General features: G+C 37.1%; 5 protein-coding genes across 6 annotated transcripts; 4 read left to right on the forward strand and 1 right to left on the reverse strand.

The window, feature by feature from the left end:
- The first annotated feature begins 398 nt into the window (after positions 1–398).
- Positions 399–2,603, forward strand: LOC103941648 (secoisolariciresinol dehydrogenase-like). Its single transcript, XM_009351856.2, has 2 exons — positions 399–458; positions 1,701–2,603. The coding sequence occupies exons 1-2, from the start codon at positions 421–423 to the stop codon at positions 2,491–2,493; spliced, it is 831 nt and encodes a 276-aa protein (XP_009350131.2). The 5' UTR covers positions 399–420; the 3' UTR covers positions 2,494–2,603.
- A 1,839-nt stretch (positions 2,604–4,442) lies between these two features.
- Positions 4,443–7,370, forward strand: LOC103940909 (short chain aldehyde dehydrogenase 1-like). The gene is made up of 3 exons (XM_009351094.2): positions 4,443–4,503; positions 6,257–6,293; positions 6,463–7,370. The coding sequence occupies exons 1-3, from the start codon at positions 4,443–4,445 to the stop codon at positions 7,274–7,276; spliced, it is 912 nt and encodes a 303-aa protein (XP_009349369.2). The 3' UTR covers positions 7,277–7,370.
- A 2,267-nt stretch (positions 7,371–9,637) lies between these two features.
- On the forward strand, positions 9,638–10,321 carry LOC103941232 (40S ribosomal protein S17-4-like). The gene has a single exon (XM_009351431.3). It carries the CDS (start codon positions 9,738–9,740, stop codon positions 10,155–10,157), a length of 420 nt encoding a protein of 139 aa, XP_009349706.2. The 5' UTR covers positions 9,638–9,737; the 3' UTR covers positions 10,158–10,321.
- A 1,331-nt stretch (positions 10,322–11,652) lies between these two features.
- Positions 11,653–14,962, reverse strand: LOC103941242 (MTOR-associated protein MEAK7). The gene is made up of 8 exons (XM_009351437.3): positions 14,804–14,962; positions 14,604–14,706; positions 14,385–14,489; positions 14,186–14,271; positions 13,344–13,585; positions 13,023–13,212; positions 12,365–12,548; positions 11,653–12,158 (listed from the first exon to the last, which is right to left on the reverse strand). Exons 1-8 carry the CDS (start codon positions 14,857–14,859, stop codon positions 11,853–11,855), a joined length of 1,272 nt encoding a protein of 423 aa, XP_009349712.2. The 5' UTR covers positions 14,860–14,962; the 3' UTR covers positions 11,653–11,852.
- A 790-nt stretch (positions 14,963–15,752) lies between these two features.
- Positions 15,753–20,383, forward strand: LOC103941255. 2 transcript variants are annotated; one of them, XM_009351465.3, is made up of 4 exons: positions 15,753–15,908; positions 16,654–16,839; positions 17,610–17,821; positions 20,174–20,383. In XM_009351465.3, exons 2-3 carry the CDS (start codon positions 16,687–16,689, stop codon positions 17,775–17,777), a joined length of 321 nt encoding a protein of 106 aa, XP_009349740.1. In that variant the 5' UTR covers positions 15,753–15,908; positions 16,654–16,686; the 3' UTR covers positions 17,778–17,821; positions 20,174–20,383. The 2 variants fall into 2 exon arrangements, with proteins under 2 accessions (XP_009349740.1, XP_048432326.1); XM_048576369.1 differs by lacking the exon at positions 20,174–20,383 and having other exon boundaries at positions 17,610–18,004.
- The last annotated feature ends 522 nt before the right edge of the window (positions 20,384–20,905 follow it).

A 20,905-nucleotide genomic window follows, 5' to 3' on the forward strand; every position in this document is an offset into this window, starting at 1 on the left:
AATATTTTTATATTTTATGTTCTGGTTTGTGTGTCAGGTTCCGACTGGTCCATTTACATCGTCCTACATATAAAATTAGGACTACCTTAACGTATCATTCCTTAATCAAGATCCACATACATCAAATTTGAATGAGTCATGATGATCCACATATAAAATTATCTATTGCTTTGTTTATCGTGGAAGAAAATCTCGTGTGGTGCAATATCGAGTGTATACATTTGATGACAGGTCATAATCTCTCTAGACCGTTACAAAAACAACAGTAGATATGCCACTACTCAACTTGTGAGAACTAATAAATTCAGGATGTGCGGAGGAGTTTTATCAGTTCTCACGTTTTCTTCCCATTTCAAAAGAGAATCAGTTCCACCACCCCCCCCCCTCCTCCTCCCTACTCTCTCTCTCTCTCTCTGAGCAATGGCATTCTCCTCAGTACTCTCGGCGGTCCCAAGAAGGTTAGCAGAACATGCTTAATCAATCGAAGTTTTTTAGTTTTCAGTTTGTGCCTCTATTTGTGTATCTTTTCCTAGTTAATCAGTTTCTAACTTTCTATGATTAATCAAGTTTTACTTTTTTCGCTAATTAAACTTACGAACTGCAACCTCTCTTGAGTCTTGCCTCATCCAAGCTATATACCAAATTATCAAACAAAACTTTTCTCATGATAGAATGAAGCTAGTTTCCTTAAGATGCTGATTGCTGACCCAGCTTTGCAAATGTATACTCACAATAAAAATGGCTTCACATAAATACAAGTTCATGGTGCCTATCCTCTAATGGGAAATGATTTCCACCCTCTTATTTTCTCCTATAGCACATCTTTATTGTTTATCTCTCTTGATTCTTCTTTGATTTATTCAATCTATTGACTAAAAATAGAGAAGAGTAATCATTTCATTTACTTAATTTATCCAAGCTAGAGATATGTAGACGCTAAGCCGGCTAAGGCAAATCTTTGGTTCCTCCACTCTTTGGTTGAGGAGCCACTGAGAACATGATTCAATTCGGTCATTGGAAACAATCACTACAAGAAAAGTGAGCAACAACAACCCTAATTAATTAGTAACCATTTTGGTAACTTTTGTTGCTGAGGTAAAAACGATGTCCAAGGAAATAAAGGTGTAAAAAAAGAGAGTAGGTAATAGTTACGTCTCAAATGTAACAAACGCATTAATTTTCTTTTCATCATTATTTTCTCATTGGTAACATTGTTGTGACCCAAACAACAGCTACAAAAAGAGTTACTCATTAGGGTAAGTTTTGCTCACTTTTCTTATGGTGAAAGTGCTCATTCCTCCTAATTATTGCATCATCTGTTTTGTACATTATGCGAACACCAATGTGTATATTAATAAATTAATAACATGATGCTTTGAAAGAACCTCATTAGATACATATAACGCTAGAAGGAAGATTCGAATTTGTGTGCACATAAAAGAGAATGTTATCGTAACTAGTCAACTTGACTAAACTTAGGTCTACTAATGCGATTTATTACTGTGATTCCGTTAAAACCAGCCTTATGGATAAGCGAATGAGTTTCATAACGTTGCGATTGATACAAAATTATAAAAAGTTATGTGGTGACGAAATGTAGATCACCATCAATCTAACTCTGTAAATTGCAAATCCTACTGTTCGGAGATTATGTATGTTGAAATTTTCAAAAGTAATTATTATTTTGTAACTGAATGCAGGCTGGAGGGAAAGGTGGCTCTGATAACCGGAGGAGCCAGTGGCATTGGAGAATGCACAGCCAAAATCTTTGTCCAGCATGGGGCCAAAGTCGTCATTGCAGATATCCAAGATGATCTGGGCCATTCGGTTCGCGAGTCCATCGGGCCATCGGACTGCACGTTCGTCCACTGTGATGTCACAGATGAAGCCCAAATAAAAGATGCCGTACACAAAGCCGTTGCCACATACGGAAAACTAGACATCATGTTCAACAACGCAGGCGTAGTTGACCCAAACAAAGCCCGAATCATCGACAATGAAAAGGCAGATTTCGAGCGCGTGCTTAGCATAAATGTCACCGGAGTTTTCCTCGGCATAAAGCATGCTGCCCAAGCCATGATTCCTGCGCGGACGGGCAGCATAATTTCAAGTGCTAGTATAAGTTCATATGTTGGTGGTGCAGCCTCACATGCATATTGTTGTTCCAAGCATGCAGTTAATGGCTTGACAAAAAATGCAGCCGTTGAGTTAGGTCAGTTCGGGATCCGAGTGAACTGCTTGTCGCCGTACGCGCTCGCAACGCCGTTGGCTCGGAATTTTGTGGGGGTTGAGGATGAGGAGCTTGAGAATGTGATGGGATCTCTAGCCAACTTGAAGGGCGTGACACTTAAGGCGGTGGATGTGGCAAATGCAGCTCTATATTTGGCAAGTGATGAGGCTAGGTATATTAGTGGGCATAATCTCTTGATAGATGGGGGTTTCAGCATCCTTAATCCCTCTTTCGAAATGTTTCAGTACCCTCAAGAGCCTTGATCTTTTTTTCTTTTTGGTTTTTCAAAAAAGGGATCAGTTGATGGTCTTGTCATGATAGTTTATCCTCCAAAGCCTTGATCTGTTCAACTGCTATAGATTTTTTTTTTTTCTTTTTACATGTTTGAGTTTGAATTAATTTTAATTGTTATAAGTTCATCCTTTACAAAACAAAAAATACAAAAAAAAAAAAAAAAAGGACCGGTTTTTAAGTACCCCTATCGGAGTAGAAATATTCGGGTCTTCCAATAAGCAATCTTGTTATTGTACGTTTTAGAAGGTTGTACATCATCTTCGTTTGCTACAAGTTTGAGTGGTGAAGAGTGATGAAAGAGACTTCCACGTTCAAGTTATATTTTGATATCTATGTACATTTCCTAATATTTGATTGTTAATGTGATCCCTATATTTTGAAATTGACTTTTTTTTATATTATTTTATTTTAATTTAACAAACGATATTATCTACATTAAGGGGAGGAGGTGAGCTCAGCCTCACAATGAGCTGACATGCAATAATGTGGTTGAAATTCGCATTTGATGAAAATCGAACTTAAGACATTTCACTTACAAGTGAAGATGAATACTACTGAACTCTAGTACTAAGTGGCTAATCTTTATATTTTATCCCATCAACAATTTTTGTCCCTTGTAACTACTTTGACGTTACTTTGTCGTGTTAGCATAGTGTGTCATTTGTATACATTAACCCAAATTGAACCGAAAGAATCAAAATTGTTAATAGATTAAAACACAAGAATCAAATTGACCAAATTTAAAATATAGGAATAAGAAAGTATGTAACCCTAATCAACTTAACCGTATTACTGTTACCGTCACAATCACTATCACTTTGTTGTGACCATCATCAGTACCATCCTCCCTACCATCACCACTATCCTGCCATCGTTATTAGAAACATAATCACCGCCACCGCCACCACCACTTCCCACTACCCACCTCTAATACCGCCACCAATATTACACATGATGACCCACCACTATTTAAAAAAAAATTAAAACTTTGAAACTAGTAGAAATACCCATTTTAACAGCCGATTAAAAAAAACATTGACATCTATGCAAATCTATTAAAAATCATACTAAGTCTCACAAACTCTCTCAAATTCCATATTAAGATCCAAATAAAAGTTACTCAAAGCCCGTGTAACTATGCTTCTTGCGTGGTGTTTCTAGAGTGACATGAGTCCATCCTTCAACTTCACTCGGCTTGATTGGCATGGTTTTGGAGTATGCCCCCAACAATTGAGGTGAAGATGTTGAATTGAATGAGCCAAAAGTGACGGTGGTATTGTTTGATTCCAACACATTGTCAAGACCTAAGTCAATGACTTCTTCTTGGGCCAACTTCATGATGAGATCTTTCAGCACAAAGCACTTTTCAACCGAGTGACTGATGACGCGGTGGTACTTACATTATCTTAGGTTGTCGGTGCAATTCATCTCTTCCGCCCGTTTGCACTCAGGTAAATTGATCATTTTTTTGTTGAACAAGTCCTCTAACATGGTAACCACATTGAAGTCGGGGAATGGATAAGTCTTCTCCTCAAACTCCTTTAAAGTGCGTTTATGCCTCTCTTGGTCACAAAAAGCTTCGGTCCACTTCACCTTGTCTCGTGTAGAGATTTTAACGGGAGCTATGTTAACCACCATCGCTTCCTTGATAGGTTCCCTCACGGATTTGTCCATTTTCTGCCCAAAGAATTTGTCATTTCTGTAATCAGCAATCGGGTCTTTCTTCCCATGATGGGCGATGCTCAACTCCATGTCGTGGGTGCGAGTAGCTAACTCTTCAAAAGTCTAGGGCTTGATACCTTGAAGAATGTAGTGCAATCCCTAATGCATGCCTTGTAAGCATATCTTGATCAAGGAGATTTCCGAGAGTCTGTCTCTGCAATTGAGACTTAGAGTGCATCATCTGTTGATGTAGTCAATGACTAGCTCGTCCTTCCATAGCTTTGCACTTGTGAGCTCCAACATGCTGACGGTGCGATGTGTGTTGTAAAAGAAGTTCAAGAACTTTCACTCTAATTGCTACCAACTGTTAATGGACTCAGGCTTTAGATTTGTGTACCAATTGAACAATCACTTGAGAGCATGAAGAGAAAAGAGAGCAGAAATCATTTCCTTCCTTATTTGTTCAAGTTAGAGATTGATAGATAGACGCCGAGGCTTCTTATTAATTAGGCCATGGCTACATTTGAACAATCACTTGAGAACATGATTCAATTTGGTCATAGGAAATGACGGCGCTCATTCGTCATAATAATTGAATAATCTGCTATAGTATGTGACAATTGAATGTAAAATAATAATGATGCGAAGAAGCAACTCCATGAACTACATAACACAAGGATGTTCGAACTTGAATGCATAAGAGGAGCAAATTGTTCCAGTGAAGCTACTAATGCATGCAGTTGATGAATGTGATCTTGGGAATAATATCAGCAATATTGATGGTGAACCAGATTAGGCTTATAAAGCTTATCATAGTACATGCTATTCTTTCTACACAGTCTTGGGCTTGAGTTACTAGGCTTGAATCTACTTCCTTAAATTGGGTTTTTGAAAAGTTTTGCTAGCTCCAGCTTAAAGTATTGGTTGAACAATTGTGTCTTCCAAAAGATTGACATTGGCTCCAATGACTGAATATTGAATGGGACTTTGAAAAGATTGGTGTTAGCTCCAGTGACTGAATGCAGATTGATTACTCTCGAAAAGATTCGTGTTAGCTCAAGTATAATGACTTGACCAGCTCCTAATGTAGGAATTGGTTTCCCTAGCGATCCCATGTGGGGCCACTCATGAAGAGGCGTGTTGAAGAATATGATCTCACATTAGAATATAACAAAATAATATATGATTAATATATAGGAGTTTCCACCTCTAATATCACCAAGGTTTTTTAAGATAAAATTCCGCATCTAGTAATAAGCGGTTAAATTGAAGATAATACCAATAATATTAGCGGTGAACCGTTCTAGACCTTTAAAGTTAATCACACTACAAGTCTGACTCTGCTGAATTGTTTAATTTGCATGCACTGAGATAAAATAACAAAAAATATTCGATCCACTAACAGACAGCCTTTTATGCATCTGCACTATCCTAATATTGTATCTGAATACTGCAACAAAAACTATAATATTTGAACTAAAAGTCACTCTGATTCTCCAAATGCAATTAATCTACCCCAAATTTAACATGCAGAAAATATAAAAAAATTAAATTCATCCCAAGGGTTGTCGACAATTAAGTCAAACCCATTATTTTTTAATCCTATGCAGGACAAAATGTGGTCCAGGAAAAAGAAAAAACAAATATAATCCTCCATACCCTGTGATCCTTGCCAGGCAATTTGATTTGCAATATCTCCTCATCTGGTAGTAACTGGGACGTTTCTGCTCGGCTTTTATATCTGACTAAGTTTTTTCTTGTTTAAAGCAAACGTACTTAACCCTACGATTTGTATATACAATTGGAATCCTAAAATAAAAAAAAATGCAACCTAAGCATGAAAAGAAAGAACACTTCCAAACAAAATTTAAAAGCTTCAAACCCAGAATTTGTCTGTCACATGCATTCAAATCGGGTTGCGTTAACTTGTCGGCGACCTAACCAGCATTTCTCACTCCATCCAATACTTCCATGCTATTTATAGACGTACATCACATACACTGTTTGATTCATGCCTCAAGTATCACCATACATTTGCGTCAGTCACTAGAATTCTAAGATGATGAGCAGGTTCTTCCTCACTAGTTCCGGTTCCGAGTCCCAAAAGGTACGCTTAGTCTTCGTCCCGTTTCAACATCTAGAGTTCGAGCAGGTGTTTATAGGGTCAAGTGGTTAATATATTACTGTTTATAACCCTACACTTGAGGTCCAGAGCTCGAATCTCTAAGTTTTACATCTATTAACATACGTCTCATTTGTTGTCATTGATTTTGCAGGCTACAAGGCAAAGTCGCAATTATTACTGGAGGTGCTAGTGGAATTGGAGAGAGCACTGCAAGATTGTTTGTCTTCCATGGTGCAAAAGTCGTCATAGCCGACGTCCAAGATGAACTAGCTCTGTCCCTCTGCAAAGAACTCAACTCAGACGGAGAGTCCATTTCGTACATACGTTGCGATGTCACTATCGATTTGGATGTGAAAAATGTTGTAGACGTGGCTCTGTCAAAGTACGGAAAGCTTGACATCATGTACAACAATGCAGGCATATCCGGCAAATTGGACCCATCGATTTTGGGAGCTGATGCCGAGAACTTCAAGCAAGTGTTTGATGTGAACGTCTACGGAGCTTTCTTGGGCGCCAAGCATGCTGCTAGGGCAATGATCGCTGCTAAAAAAGGTGTCATTCTTTTCACTTCGAGCGTGGCATCAGCTAGTTGCGGCGAGTCTACACACGCGTACACCATGTCAAAGCACGCGGTGGTGGGACTTATGAAGAGCTTGTGTGTGGAGTTGGGGCAGCATGGGATTAGAGTCAATTGCATATCTCCGTGTGCCATGGCAACCCCGTTGCTGACAAATCTAATGGGGATTGAGAAAAATACGGTCGAGAAGTTGATCTGCGCTTCTGCGGTGTTGAAAGGAGCGGTGCCGAGGGCGGAGGATGTGGCGGAGGCTGCCGTGTACTTGGCGAGTGAGGAGTCTAAATTTGTGAACGGACTGAACCTTCTTGTGGATGGAGGTTATAGCACCACTAATCAGTCTCTTAGTATGGTTTTGGGGAATTTAATGGCCTCAAGCCAGGCTTTGTAAGCATTATTCATTTATTGTGCTACTACTAGCTAGTCTGCTATGTTTTGATCCTTCGCGCTTTCTCTTTTTGAAGTATGAATCTTCATTTCAAAACTCGTCATCCTCTCTTTTATGAAACACTGACCTAATGAGTTGTAACGAGTTAATTACACTTGCACTTTTATGATTTAAGTGAAATATCAGTTTATAGTATCAATTTTTTTTTTTTTTTGAGAGAAAATACGATATTCGTTGAAAAGAGAGAAACGTACAATGCAAAATGAGGATAGGGTGCATAACTGAGCCTCAATAAAATTCTTGCCAGAGATTCCTTCCGGTCTAAGAGAAAAAGAGTGTCCCGCACTTACAAACTTAGAAGTAACTATCCTCATCGAAACGCTTAAATAATCGGACTAAGGGGAATCAAATAGAACTATCTTGCACTAGCACATCCGAGAGTATATCAGGTGGGTGTTCCCGCCATTGCACCTCCAGTTGGTGACCAAGTCCAACAGGAGCAAGCCTATGTGCAGCGTAGGGTATCAAACCTAACCTTTTGAAATTATTATAATGAGACCTCAATTTGACGATTATAGGAGCAGTCTTATCATCGAGTTTTAATTTGTTTGATTCATATGGATAACTAATAAATGTTTCAAAATCAAATTAACTTTTTTAAAAGATGGTCTTCTGACAATGATGAAGATAATTAGTAAACGATTCTGATTTTGACAATATTTGTATTGAGAAATGATCAATGTCACATTGTCGTTAAAGGAGAATTAAATCTCTCCTTGTATGTAAAGATTCAAGCAATATCCTTTCTTTTATTCCAAAGTTTCTTATGTAACATAAATTAATGAATGTAAAATAAATTGTTCTTTTTCTTGTTACAATATAATAGATGAAAGCCATAAATCATAAACCCTATAATCCAATAAAGGCATAAACCGCATTTGCTATAAAGCTTTCTATACAAACAGTAATTCTTGTCTGCAAAACTACCACACGCAGCAAAACCCTAATACAAAAGACTACTTCAATATAAGATTTTCCAAGGAGCCATCTTGAAACAGTGGTATTCAATCTTCTTCTCTCATAGTTCCTCATAGTTCTCACTGTAGATAGGACGAATATTTGTCGAACTGGTTAACTTGAGAAGAGAGACCAAAGATGTGTATATAGAGGTTGATAATTGCTCCTCCTATCAAGGTAGCAGTTACCATTAGTTTTCTAATCAAAATAAACTACATCTCTTTCTTTTAACAAACATGCATGGTGTTAGCGGGTTGAATTGTTAAGGGATATGTGAGGATCAAAACTCTAGCAGGCTACATGGACATAATTGCTGTCCACCACTACTAAAGTGTCATCTACAAATAAAATAAACAAAACTACCTCTTACTTCAAAACTTGAGTTCAAATAATTTCCTTCCATTATGATTAAATTAGATTTAATCCATACTAAGTCCAATAATAACAACTGTCCATTACGCAGAGAAATTTTATTCGAAACGTAGTTTTCTTGTTCCTAAACTCAACTTTAGTAGTCGTTACCTAAACTCTCTAGTTTACCCTCATAAAATATACACATAAATAAAATGGAAGTCTTACAATAGATATCATAACAATACACAACAATAGTTTGATCTAAACTCACATTACGAAGAACCTAGCTTAATTTTAACATAAGAAAAAGCTAGGGAAACTTTGTACTGTATTAGCTAATATACCATATGATGCGTCAAGTGATGAGTATACATATGTCAGTGAATGAATATGGTGTAACTATGTGGTCTCTCTAGTAATATTCTAATCTATATTCCCCACCCTCATCCACTTGATTGTTTGAGCCAGCTTTTGTACAAAGTATTTCTATTGATAAGTGCTTTTGCTAGAAGTACTTTTTAGTTAAAAACATATTGAATTTTCTTTTTCCATTAAAAATCTAGGTCTTTTTTTCTAGAATAAGCACTTGCTAGCCCCAATAGCTTATAGATTATGTTCCAGAAAAATAGTTTCTATAACCTAAAGCGTTTTTAAGTAAAACGTAATTAGAAAAGCTTTTGATTGTTAACCATTCCTTTAGCAAATTCCAAACAAGAGAATGATTTATATGAACGAGTTAACTGCCAGATGAAATTTCGATCCAATATTGCATTACAATGTGTAAGTATTTTTTACATAACAATGCATTATTTGATCGAAATGTCACAACAAAGTTTTTTTATGTAAGTTTTTCTCTCAAATAGACTCAATTTAACAAATAAAGCCCAGGACTTTGACAATACAGTGGCCCAATTTCATACCCAAATTCAGTACATTAGCCCAATAAACTCATAAACCCACCAACAGAGATCTCCTATAAATATCCCAAAACCCTACCTTCCCTGCCCTTACGCTCTTTTTGCCTCTCTCACGAGCACACACTCACCCGCCGCTACGTCTCCTCCTAGCTCCGCCGCACAATTCCACCACCACCATGGGTCGCGTCCGCACAAAGACAGTGAAGAAATCCTCCCGCCAGGTGATCGAGCGCTACTACTCGCGCATGACCCTGGACTTCCACACCAACAAGAAGATCCTCGAGGAAGTCGCCATCATCCCCTCCAAGCGCCTCCGCAACAAGATTGCCGGATTCTCCACCCACCTCATGAAGCGGATCCAGAAGGGCCCGGTTCGTGGCATTTCCCTGAAGCTGCAGGAGGAGGAGCGCGAGCGCCGCATGGACTTTGTCCCCGAGGAGTCTGCCATCAAGATCGACGAGATCTCCGTCGACAAGGAGACCCTCGACATGCTCTCCGCTCTCGGTATGGCTGACATGCCTGGTGTCAAGCGGGTCGACCCGGAAGCTCAGACTCAGAATCTCGGGTACGGGCGTGGTGCACCCAGGAGGTACTAAACCGGAGAATGATAGGGTTTTGATGCTATATTACATTTGGTTTTTGAATTAGGAAGAAGTTTGTTGTGTGTTTAAATTTACTGTGGAAGTAATGCGTGTGACATTTTTGTTATGGGATTATGTCAAATTTGCATTTAGAATGGAAAATGTTGCATTTTATTGAATTCGTCGGATGAATCGTATTGGTGATGATTGTTGCTTCTTTCGGTTAATATCACTGTTGCTTTCGGCTTCAAGAGTGTGATTCGATTACGATTTGGTTTCGAATTTTATGGTCCTGGTATTGGTTTATGCTGTTGTTGGGAATGATTAGTTTGATCTCAGAAACAATGTTATGGCTTTGGTTCTGATCTGTTGGAATTTGGAACCTTTATGATTCCGATTTTGATGCTTATCTTCGATTTTTCATGCGTTATTCAGTCTACTTCGACATTCAGCATGTAGGCTGTAGTGATTTGTTCAATTTACTTCCTAAAATGGTTAGTTTAATCAGTTAGCGCTATCAGTATCATTGTTGTATGCTTGGTTCAGTCATGTCTCATGCTTCCATACCAGCGCCGGTTTTGCTTTTTCCTTCCCGTAAATACATAAGCAGTAGTGTCTTTGGTTGTTTGCCATGTCCTCCTTGTTAACTGGGTTGTTATACTGTCCAAAGATTGTCGAATTAAGTCCCGGAACCACTGCATCTGGTGTGATTTGCGCCATTGTGGACCTTTGAGTTAGTCCTACAATGGCTTTCCAATGCTAGCAAATAACTTAAGCAGGTCTTGTTGTCACGATGATGCCCACTTTGCTCCTCTCTCACCAATTCTTCTTGTTGCGTCATATGCTCCTCCTCGTTCGTAGTATAGTGAGATAGCCAGCCCCTGCCTTTAGACGAAAAAAGCCCTCTTCTACATCCCCTAGACAAAATTTTAGGAAATGCGAAACTTGCCCTGTAACCTAGGGTTGATGTTTGCTGCATGGTGGTGATTTTGGAATCTATGACTCAATTCTATCCATTGAACAAAAGATGTATGGTTAAGATTTGTTGTCAGCGACTTAGCTTCAAAAGGTTATTAGGAAGATCGGTTTTTAATTTCGACTTGTTAGAATTTGTTATGCTTTTGCTTAGGGCTGGTTTGGTATTGTTGTGCTTTGGAAAAAAACTTCTTCTGCTGTGCTGTGAGAATAAGCTTATTTTTTATGCTTTACGTTTTCAGCTTTTTGCTTTTTTTCAGTAAAAACTCGAAAATAAGTTGTTTTTAAGTTTTTACTAAACATCTTTTTGAGCTCATGTTTTTATTTTTTATTTTTATTTTTATGCCCATTTTTTATAAAAACATCTCAGTACCAAACTAGTACTTAATCCATCCCAAAACAAAAATCAACATCTTCCATGTAAAAGGAGCTTTGATGAAATGAGTGTCGCTTATGTTTTCCTCGTTCGAAAGGAACGAGGATATAGACAAGTAGAAATCGACAGCACCCGGTGGCTTGTAGCTCAGTCACTGGTAAAAGAGCCGCCAATATTACAGAATTAAATGAAATATACAGCGTTTAGACCAAAACAAGAAAAACGAAAGTTCGATATACAGGGAAATCGCGATCATGAATTCGCACAGCATACACCACATCAAACACAAGCTGCCTCTTCAATCTACAAGTGTTTTCAACGCGAAGTTTTGGAGATACGAACTACGTACGTATAATTCTTTACTCACTTGAATTAGCAAGCCCAACCATGTTAAGCATATGGCGGTCTTCCTTAAATCTCTCCAGTACAGTACCTTTTCCACCGGCGTGTTTTTCTTGTTCTGCTACTTTGGTAACAACTCCCCAGCATTCTATAACTTCCGGGTGTATCCGGTTGGTCTTGGAGAGGCAAGGGGAGCCAAATGTGGTACAGGAGAAAGTGTGCCCCTGATCAAAGCTGGCTGAAAGAAAAAGGCCAAAGTGATTCACCTTTCCTCCAAAACCGATACCATTCGGGATGCTCTCTGAACTGAAATTCACAGCACACTGCCAGCATACAAAACAAGAAGACTTCAAAACATCATAATCGGAAACAGACTCGACTGATTTACGAAGCTGATCATCTGAATAAACAAGCTTTTACATTGTGATGTGGTTCGGTTGATCAACCAAATGGATGCTAAAATCGTATTAAAGAAACAAGTCTTCTATTTCGAGAGCAATATAAATTATAAGATCGAGTGGGAACTCACCCATTGTATGTTGGTGTTTGCCCCTGTTGGCCTGAATATTGACGCCTTCGGATACAGCTGGAAAAGAAAAGACTTCAGATCTCCATAGAAACCACCATGCCTCTCCCATGGCTGGGAAGCGTAACCCCCATAAATATAATCATCTTTATCCTTGATGATTAAGACAGTTGGTCCTTTATCATTTCTGCAGTTCATTGAACAATTACCCATTCCATCCCAAATTAGTTGCAGCAACTGACAAGACTGAAACTAAAGTGGAAAAAAATGTATTTAGCATTTTATCTAAGACGGGAAAGTGGCAAAGTATAACCATTTAATGGAACACTTCAGTGGTCTTTATACATGATCTCCCCTTCAACCCAAGATAAATGAAACAAAACCAAAGTAGCTAGATGTGCATCTAAACCAAAACAGGCTACGTTATACAGAATTTGTGCTCATTGCCTATCTAACAAGGCACATCCATGAACACCCATCCATTTGACTCTAACAGTGTATCAAGAAATCTAAATCCTCGTTTTGAGAACAGTGATAAATTCACATTGCGACAAGGACATATTCAACTTCACAATAGAAATATAATTTACTTTAAGAGATTCAAAATGAAATTAAAAAAATAAAATAAAATAAAAAATAACTGTGTAAACAAGATACTCACGACACGCTGCCCAAAAAGGTGTTAAAGCTCAGACCGCTAAAAGAACTGTGGTATAGCAGTTTCCATTCCACCAGCTCTTGTTGTGGAAGGATTCCTCCTATATGCCAAGCATATACCTCCTTCAGTAACACCATATTTGAATCGATGTTTTCCACATGCATTAGTCGAGGAACTTGGGAACCTGGTCTTCCTACAAAGAGCGGCAATGTCAAAAGTATTGGAAATACAAATCAAAATTCAGATTCCCAAACTAATTGGGATAACAGTTTATAATGCAAAACCAACAAATCCAGAGGATAAAAATGAAAGAAATCAGAAAACCTTGATGAGGAGGTATCAATAAGCTTCCAAGGAACTTCCTGACAGATGGGAGAAGAGTACACCAAGTTCTGAAATCTTCAAGAGACAAACTTTCTTGATCATGTCCTTCGTCATGCTTAGTAAACTTTGCAGCATTAAGAAATACATCGACACTGCCCTGATGTGCACTTGATCCACGTTCAGGGGTGTCCATATTGAATATATTGTCAAACAATGCACCCAGAACACATTCCAAATCCGACCTGAGTTTAAATTCCTAATATCATATACATCAGACAAGACATAAAAAGAATACAAAGACGGGTACTTCTTATCACATTATAAATAGAAATCACGAAACTCTTCCATCCTTACTGCAGCCACAACAAGAAGTAAATCCAAAGTCATGCAATATGCCATATGTTCTTATCTCTATTTACTTTAAATTATTGAGAGGGCTACTTGTACGTTTTTATTCAATGAATCTGAAGAAATATCACACTGTGAACTTAAAGTAAACAACAGTAACTAAACTACTTAACGTAGCACCCATATACTTCTATGAATTGCAAGCCACAGTAACAAGTATAACCCAAGTCATGTAATACGACAATGCCATACTTTATCTGTTCTTATTTCTATGAAATTTAAATCATTCAAATGCTAGTTGTGTTTCTATTCCACGAAATTGAAGAAAATCGCGCTGTGAAACTTACGAAAACTATACCAACAGAATCTAAACTACAGGACACAACAATCGGTTCTGTAGACAGGATATAACAAAACCACATACTTCAACTAATTGCAATCAAAATATGAATCTATATCGTATATTCTCGATAAAGTTGGAGTTCCAATTCTACCTTCCCACAATGCCATCCCCGGATACGTCTAACAACTGATATATGAATTCTTCAATGTCATCTTTCGTTCCCTTCTCATAAATCCCCTGAAAACCCACAAAAAGGGAAGCAAAATAAAGCAAATGGGCATATGATAAAACTCAAAAATACAAAACAAATAGTGCAAAATTCACAAGATTTTCAAGAAAAAAAAAATTACTTTGGCAATAACTAAGTCTTCAAAGGTGAGCTTTCCGTTTTTGCGTTGCTGGGTAACTAAGTCGAACATCCTATCTCCGAGAGCTCCCTTTAGTCCGAAATAAGTCTGCGAAAGCACAAACTCTATATCTAAGTACAGAGGAAAGATCATTTTACAGCAAAAGAAATGGAATTTCCATGAAAATTGTAAGTGCCGAAGACATGGGTGAAGCTAATTTACCTTAAAAACTGAGGGGGAGATGTACGGACCACCGCTCTGCGACTTAGCAGCCAGAGACGCGTGCAGGGATTTGAGATCTTCGAGTTCCGTATGAGTAAAAGCTCTGCAATCAGTTCCAAATCAATCAATCAAATATATATTTATGTATATGTATATGTATATGCAGATAATTAAAGAGAGAGAGAGAGAGAGAGAGATACCTAGAGGAGGAAGCAAAGCGAGGATTGTGAGAAGGAGGTGACTGAGAGTTCCCCATTTTTTTCTGGTTTTCTTCTTCCCTCTGCAGTGTGGACTCCGAAAAAATCTAGATTGATATTTATACTTTTTCATGGCAATTTTTTTGAAGTAGGTGCTTGTAATTTACTAATATGTTCAAACTCCCCCAAACATTTTGGTAATTACATGTATTCTACACACCTTTGTTTAATGTTAGTCATTAATTTTGTTTAATTTATTCAATTCAGTGGCCTTAAATACGAAGAAGTGTGTGAAAATTAAAAAACAGTCTATAAAAATCACTTATCGAGAAAAAAAAAATCATTTTTGCCTCTTTCAAAATTTTTTTTCCTTTTTTACAATTTTAGAGTTAAAATTTGAGATATCATCTAATTTTATGTTTTTACTTTAGACCAACACTTTATTTTACGAGTAATTACAGGTAGGATTTATTTTACGTCAATTTTGTACTCAATTTAGAAGTGAAAAAAATTGGACTTTTTTCAATTGATTTGGAGGAAAAAAAAAAAAAAAACTACATACAAGTACGAAGGTCATTTTCAGTAAGTAATGACCTCACGATGATATGAAAGTCATAGGATTAAATCATGAAATAAATTATTTTGTTGCCAAAATCATCAAGATTTTTATTCCTTTTCCATTTTCTCTTCAACTCTTTTTCTGGTACGTGTCCTTTAAGAACTATTTTGTGTCCGCAAGGAATCAATATCTAAAGAACATTTAGCCTTTTTTAATAGCAAGGATAATATAAAAAAATTAAAAATTGTGAGAATTGAGCTTTGAGGTGCTAAATTGAAAGCTTTTACAAACTTGAGGGACCGAATTGCAGAAATTGGAGACTGTAAAGTTAATCACAACTAAAGAGAAAAGAGAGGTTTATACGCAAGTTTAGTGAAGGAATTTATACTCAGAGCCTCAACTCAAGGACCCAACCGAAAAATCCACACTTTATTATAGCAAAAGCCAAAGCCAAAGCCAAAAGCCAAAAGCCAGAACGCAAAACCCATCTGGGTTTTCTTCTAAACTTCAAGCTGTTCAACAGCAACTCTTCTTCTTCAACTCAGATCTGTAAGTTCCATGCTTTTCTCTTTCACTGATTTTTTAAACTTTATTAGTAGTATCTTGGATTGGGGTAACGGGGTTCTTCTTTCTTGCTTCTTAGGCCGTGTTTGGTTGTTAAGAAAAATGTTGGAAACAGAAAATTAACTGCAAAGTTTCTTACTTTTTTCCCCCTTTCATATATTGTGTTTCACTACTTGTATTGCTATTGGTTTTTGTGTTACTGTGTATTTAAGGTGAAATGCTTGAGATTTAGGCACCATTTTTTGCGGGGGTTGTATTGTCAGCAACCAAAAAAGGCAGAAATTGCTGAAGCATTCAGATGTTTAGGAAAGGAAGCCATTTTTCTTTTGTTGTTGTTTTTGTTCTTTTTTTCATGCTCCCATGGAAAAAAAAATAGACCCATCTTTAAGTCCAGAAATACTTATGTAATATAGAAATTTAAATCTTCACAAACTCAGCTATGAAACATGATTACATGAAATAAATGTAGAAGGATAAATGAAGACAACGTTTCTTGCTAATGGTTAGAAATTTAAATCTTCACAAACTCAGTTATGAAACATGATTACATGAAATAAATGTAGAAGGATAAATGAAGACAACGTTTCTTGCTAATGGTTATCGGTGTCCAACCGAACTATAAAATGAGAGCATGCTGTCAAATTAAATAATTTCTCACTTTTTTTTGTGAATTGTGAGTTCCCTTCATTCATGAAATATTTGATATGCTAATTCTGGAAATGTATACCAGATTTCGGTGAGCGCTGCATCTGAGTCTGTGACAATGTCCAGACCATGGGTGTTGGTTTGTCTGCTCCTGTTAATTGTGTTTACATCACAGTTTGAATGGAAGCAATATGGGAATGATGAACCAAGTCCAAGTACCTCCAAGAAACAACAATATATGTCTGAAAGGGAAGAGGCCGTGAAAGAAAAAGTGAGTGCTAATTTTGGAAATGTATAACGTACGGATTCTTTTCTTTCCTACCCTATCGTGTGATTTTGAGTTGGGTCATTTTTTTGCTTCATTCGGGACTTAAGTTCTAACTTTTAATAGCAGTTAATATAACAAACTCATATCTCCACATTGCCCTGTATACATAATGATACCCTTGCTTTGATTCTTGTCCAGAGAGAGTAAGTGTTCTACTACAATGCATGAACGATCTAGATAAAAATTCTTTAGTTGATGCCACGGCCCCTAATAATTGGCTTCTTCCGTTAATGACCTCTATATCTGAAGTGTTTGCCCATTTCTGTATGGGAGTTATTATTGGCACTGCAAAAAGTCATCATGAACTCAACAACGGAGGGGGTACTGCTGGATGGATGGGCTTTTTGAAGTGCTCACAAACAGCAATCCCCTTCTCTAAATGACCGATCTTTGATTTTTTTTTGGGTTGGGCTTTGAATTTGTTTAGCGAGAAGGAAATATGCAGTATTATATACCTTTGTTCTTTTTTTGGGTTGGGCTTTGATTCTTGAATTTTGTTGCATTAAGTACTTAAAAGGCTAATTTTCACATTGGATATTCTAAGTTTCTCTTAGCGTACACAATTTACTACTTATGAGTTATGTGATAATGTATTATTCAGTTACCTGCATCTTATATACCTGCGGTAGCATAATGGCCTAATTCTACAAATTATGGTGGGCTGCAACTGGTAGATAAGTTCTTTAACCTCATTGAATTTATCTTCACTGCAGATTATCCTCTCCCAAGAGAAAAATATACAAAAACTTAATGAGCTTGTGCGGAGTCTTCGAGAACAATTGCTACAATGTAGAGGTGAAAATGAGATTGTCAATGGCACTTCAGCTCCTTTGACTGAACTTCTTTCTGAACTGGAAAGGCATCCACTTTTGGAGGATTAATGATGGATCATACGTATTAAACATCAATATGCTTGTACCTGTAGGTAGGAAAATATAAATTCTTTTTTATTGCTTAGCATCACGTGAAATTACATTTGTTTAGTTGCAAAGTGCAATACCAGAACTCTTTATCTTTTGCCAGTATGTTATGGATATATAAAGTTTGTATATTGGTGAATTTTGAGTAAATGGTTTGGTGGCATGAAATGAAAACCAAGGTTCAAATATTTTGGAGGAACATAACCAATAACTGTAGAGAAATATTTATCCTCAAAGCATCATGTTTGTACTTATTACCTATTATTTCAACATCCTAACACCAAACACAGGGATGAGAACTTCCTCGACGCTGTATGCTGGGATCGCCTATTGTCCACCCCTTTAGTATTCCTGGTGAATCAGTTCTCATTCGGCTTACCAAACTTAAACATGAACCAACACCTCGGTTTCAGTCCTGGACTACAAAGCTCGTCTAATGATTAATTAAGTTTCTGCATTGAGTTAACAGTCCCTAACGGGTTATCATTGAGGAGACCCCCAATGGTATATTTGCTGGGCTGAACCTTTTTAACAGTTATGCTAAGTATCATGAACATTCTTTATTAGCTATTTTCCTTTAATATTCTCATGAAATTTGTCCTCTCAATATTAAACTGTTGTTGCGTTGGGGCAGAGGCATTTAAACTGTTGTTAATTTATTTTCTCATGAAATGGTGAGTGTTTGTAAGTGTACTCAGTAAGAGAGTGAAGTTGGTGCAGGGTTCTTCCTTGCTGTCATCGTCTCACGTTTGAACTCCAAAACTTTTTGTGAAGAAACCTGTGTTGAGATTCATGTTTGGATTTAATATTTAGATGAACTTAATTACAATGCCTGACACTTCAATTTATGATTTTTGCGAAGAGGCATTTAATTGCAACAGTGTTTTAATTTTTAGTACCATTTTCTGGAATCACCATTATTGTGATCTTAGTACCCTGTCTGTCTTCCCTTTGCTTTTCCCTCTCCTTCACATGTCTATGATCATCCCAGATGGTTCTTTTTTCTGTTCTTACTATAGTGGTTTGTACTGTGAGAAGATTTAAGGCTAGTGTTTACTTATTTAGTAGTTACTGTGAAAATGGTCCCAATTTCTTGCAAGTTGGTAATAAAATTTAACATGAAGCCTTCTCTGCTGCTGATTCAAAGTTTGTAGTATTGTATTTTTGATAGGAGGGCAAGCCTTTTATATTGTTCCAATTAGTCCACAATATTTCCCCCTGTATTATAAGGGTGATACAAAAAGGTCTATTTTAGCATCGAAACAATAGTTACCGCATTCATCTTTAGACTGCTAGGAAAGTGGGACTCTCTGGGAATTTCTTCAGTTGCATAATCAGAGACAGATTAGTGCCATCATATTAGGGTTTACCAATGTAAATGATGCAACTGTATATAAACCAAGGGGAGGAAACAAAAGACTAAACCATTTCCTTAATATAGATTAAAGGAGATATACGAAGAACTAATCAAGAGCTTTTGTAGTAATCTCATCTACTTAATTGAAATAGTTTCTGAGGTCCTATTTTCTGTGGAAGTTATCTGCACAACTGCGTACAAAGAATTCAATCTTTTAATGAAATTCTTTCTGAGCTTGAAAGGCATCCAGCTTTGGAGGATTAGTCATGGATCATACATGTTAATTTCAGCATTTTTGTATCTGCAAGTAGGGAATCCAAATTCCCTTTTATTGTTTAGCTTCACGTGAAATTACATCCATTTCGTTGCAAATCACATTACCAAATTCTTATCTTGTCTTTTGCCAGCATGCTATGGATATTTACTTTTTTGTGGTTTGCTGTTTTACTTTTCTGCTTCATTTGAGTCTTCTCTAGTAGTACATAGTAGAAAACTGATTCGGTATTTGATGTCTTGGTAAACTGGTGAATCAATAGTATGGCCTTGGTTGTATCTTTGTAATACTTCTCAATTATTTGTGTTGTAAAAGCATCATGTTATAACTTAATATTACCTATTACTTAAACATAATATCTAACACTGGGATTACTTTAGAAAATTTTGTAGACACTTAGTCCGAGATTGTCTGTTGTCCAGCCCTTTAGTGATTCCTGGTAAATTGATTGGTTTCTGCAGCTTACCAAACTTAAACATGAACCAATACCTTGGCTGGAGTTCTAAGCTAGAAATCTTGTCTTATGATTTATTAAGTTTCTGCATTAAGTTATAGCTGCCGACATGGTGGTTGTTCAGGAGGTCCCAGTGGGAAGTGTTCATAAGTGTGTGAAGTTGGTACAGGATTGTCCCTTGCAGCTCTCGTCTCAAAGTTTATTGTTCGCAAGTCCTTCAAAAATTATTGTGAAGAAACCTTCTGACATTCATGTTTGGATTTAAAATTCAGGTGAACAGACATCGCTGTATAACCCACTCATCGGGCTGATGAGTTGTAGGAGGTACATTTCGATCTGAACTTGATTACAATGTCTGACACTTCAATTTATGATTATGGTGAATAGGTTTTTCAATGTGTTTTCACTCTTTGGTACTATTTCTGGAAACGCCATTATTGTATTTTGAGTAGCCATTCTTACCTACATTTTTCTTCCATCTTTTTCAAATGTCTACGATCATACCAGATGCACTTCTGTATTCTTTTCCATTCCTACTGTTGTAAGTTTTACCATTGAGAAGACCAAGGCTGGCAATTTACTTCTCTTTCCGTCTCTCCGATTTATTTCCTCAACCTATCTTATTTAGACCTGGTTTGGTACTAAGGTGATTCTGAAAAAAGCTGCTATAAAAAAAAGCTGGGAGCTGTTTTTGTGTTTGGTAAACACTTAGCTTCAGCTTTTTTTCACAGTTTTGGATGAAAAAAGCCAAAAACAAGAAGCTGCAAAACCCAGCTTTGAAAAACCGGCTTTTTGTCACATCTGTTTTACATAAAAGTTTACCAAACACTCTAATACTGCTTTTTTCTTTTTCAAAAGCACTTTTACAAAAAAGTTTACCAAACACTCTGCTGCTTTATTTCACAGCTGCTTAATTCTCACAGCACAGCAGAAGCAGCTTTTTTTCAAAGCACAGCAATACCAAACCAGCCCTTATCAGTGTTGTAAGATGGTCCCAGTTTCTC

The sequence above is a fragment of a genome, unplaced genomic scaffold (assembly GCF_019419815.1).
Source record: "Pyrus x bretschneideri cultivar Hongxiangsu unplaced genomic scaffold, Pyrus_bretschneideri_v1 Contig9, whole genome shotgun sequence".
Classification (NCBI taxonomy): domain Eukaryota; kingdom Viridiplantae; phylum Streptophyta; class Magnoliopsida; order Rosales; family Rosaceae; genus Pyrus; species Pyrus x bretschneideri.

Excerpts from the sequence above, each read along its gene's own strand:
- LOC103941232 (XM_009351431.3), top strand. The coding sequence starts at position 9,738 with ATGGGTCGCGTCCGCACAAAGACAGTGAAGAAATCCTCCCGCCAGGTG.
- LOC103940909 (XM_009351094.2), top strand. The coding sequence starts at position 4,443 with ATGACTAGCTCGTCCTTCCATAGCTTTGCACTTGTGAGCTCCAACATG. Across the intron at positions 4,504-6,256 it reads CAACATGCTGACGGTGCGAT|GTTCTTCCTCACTAGTTCCG; the intron begins GTGTGTTGTAAA and ends GATGATGAGCAG. Across the intron at positions 6,294-6,462 it reads CCGGTTCCGAGTCCCAAAAG|GCTACAAGGCAAAGTCGCAA; the intron begins GTACGCTTAGTC and ends TTGATTTTGCAG.
- LOC103941255 (XM_009351465.3), top strand. The coding sequence starts at position 16,687 with ATGTCCAGACCATGGGTGTTGGTTTGTCTGCTCCTGTTAATTGTGTTT. Across the intron at positions 16,840-17,609 it reads AAGAGGCCGTGAAAGAAAAA|ATTATCCTCTCCCAAGAGAA; the intron begins GTGAGTGCTAAT and ends TCTTCACTGCAG.
- LOC103941242 (XM_009351437.3), bottom strand. The coding sequence starts at position 14,859 with ATGGGGAACTCTCAGTCACCTCCTTCTCACAATCCTCGCTTTGCTTCC. Across the intron at positions 14,707-14,803 it reads CGCTTTGCTTCCTCCTCTAG|AGCTTTTACTCATACGGAAC; the intron begins GTATCTCTCTCT and ends AACTGATTGCAG. Across the intron at positions 13,586-14,185 it reads GGGGATGGCATTGTGGGAAG|GTCGGATTTGGAATGTGTTC; the intron begins GTAGAATTGGAA and ends ATTTAAACTCAG.
- LOC103941648 (XM_009351856.2), top strand. The coding sequence starts at position 421 with ATGGCATTCTCCTCAGTACTCTCGGCGGTCCCAAGAAG. Across the intron at positions 459-1,700 it reads CTCTCGGCGGTCCCAAGAAG|GCTGGAGGGAAAGGTGGCTC; the intron begins GTTAGCAGAACA and ends AACTGAATGCAG.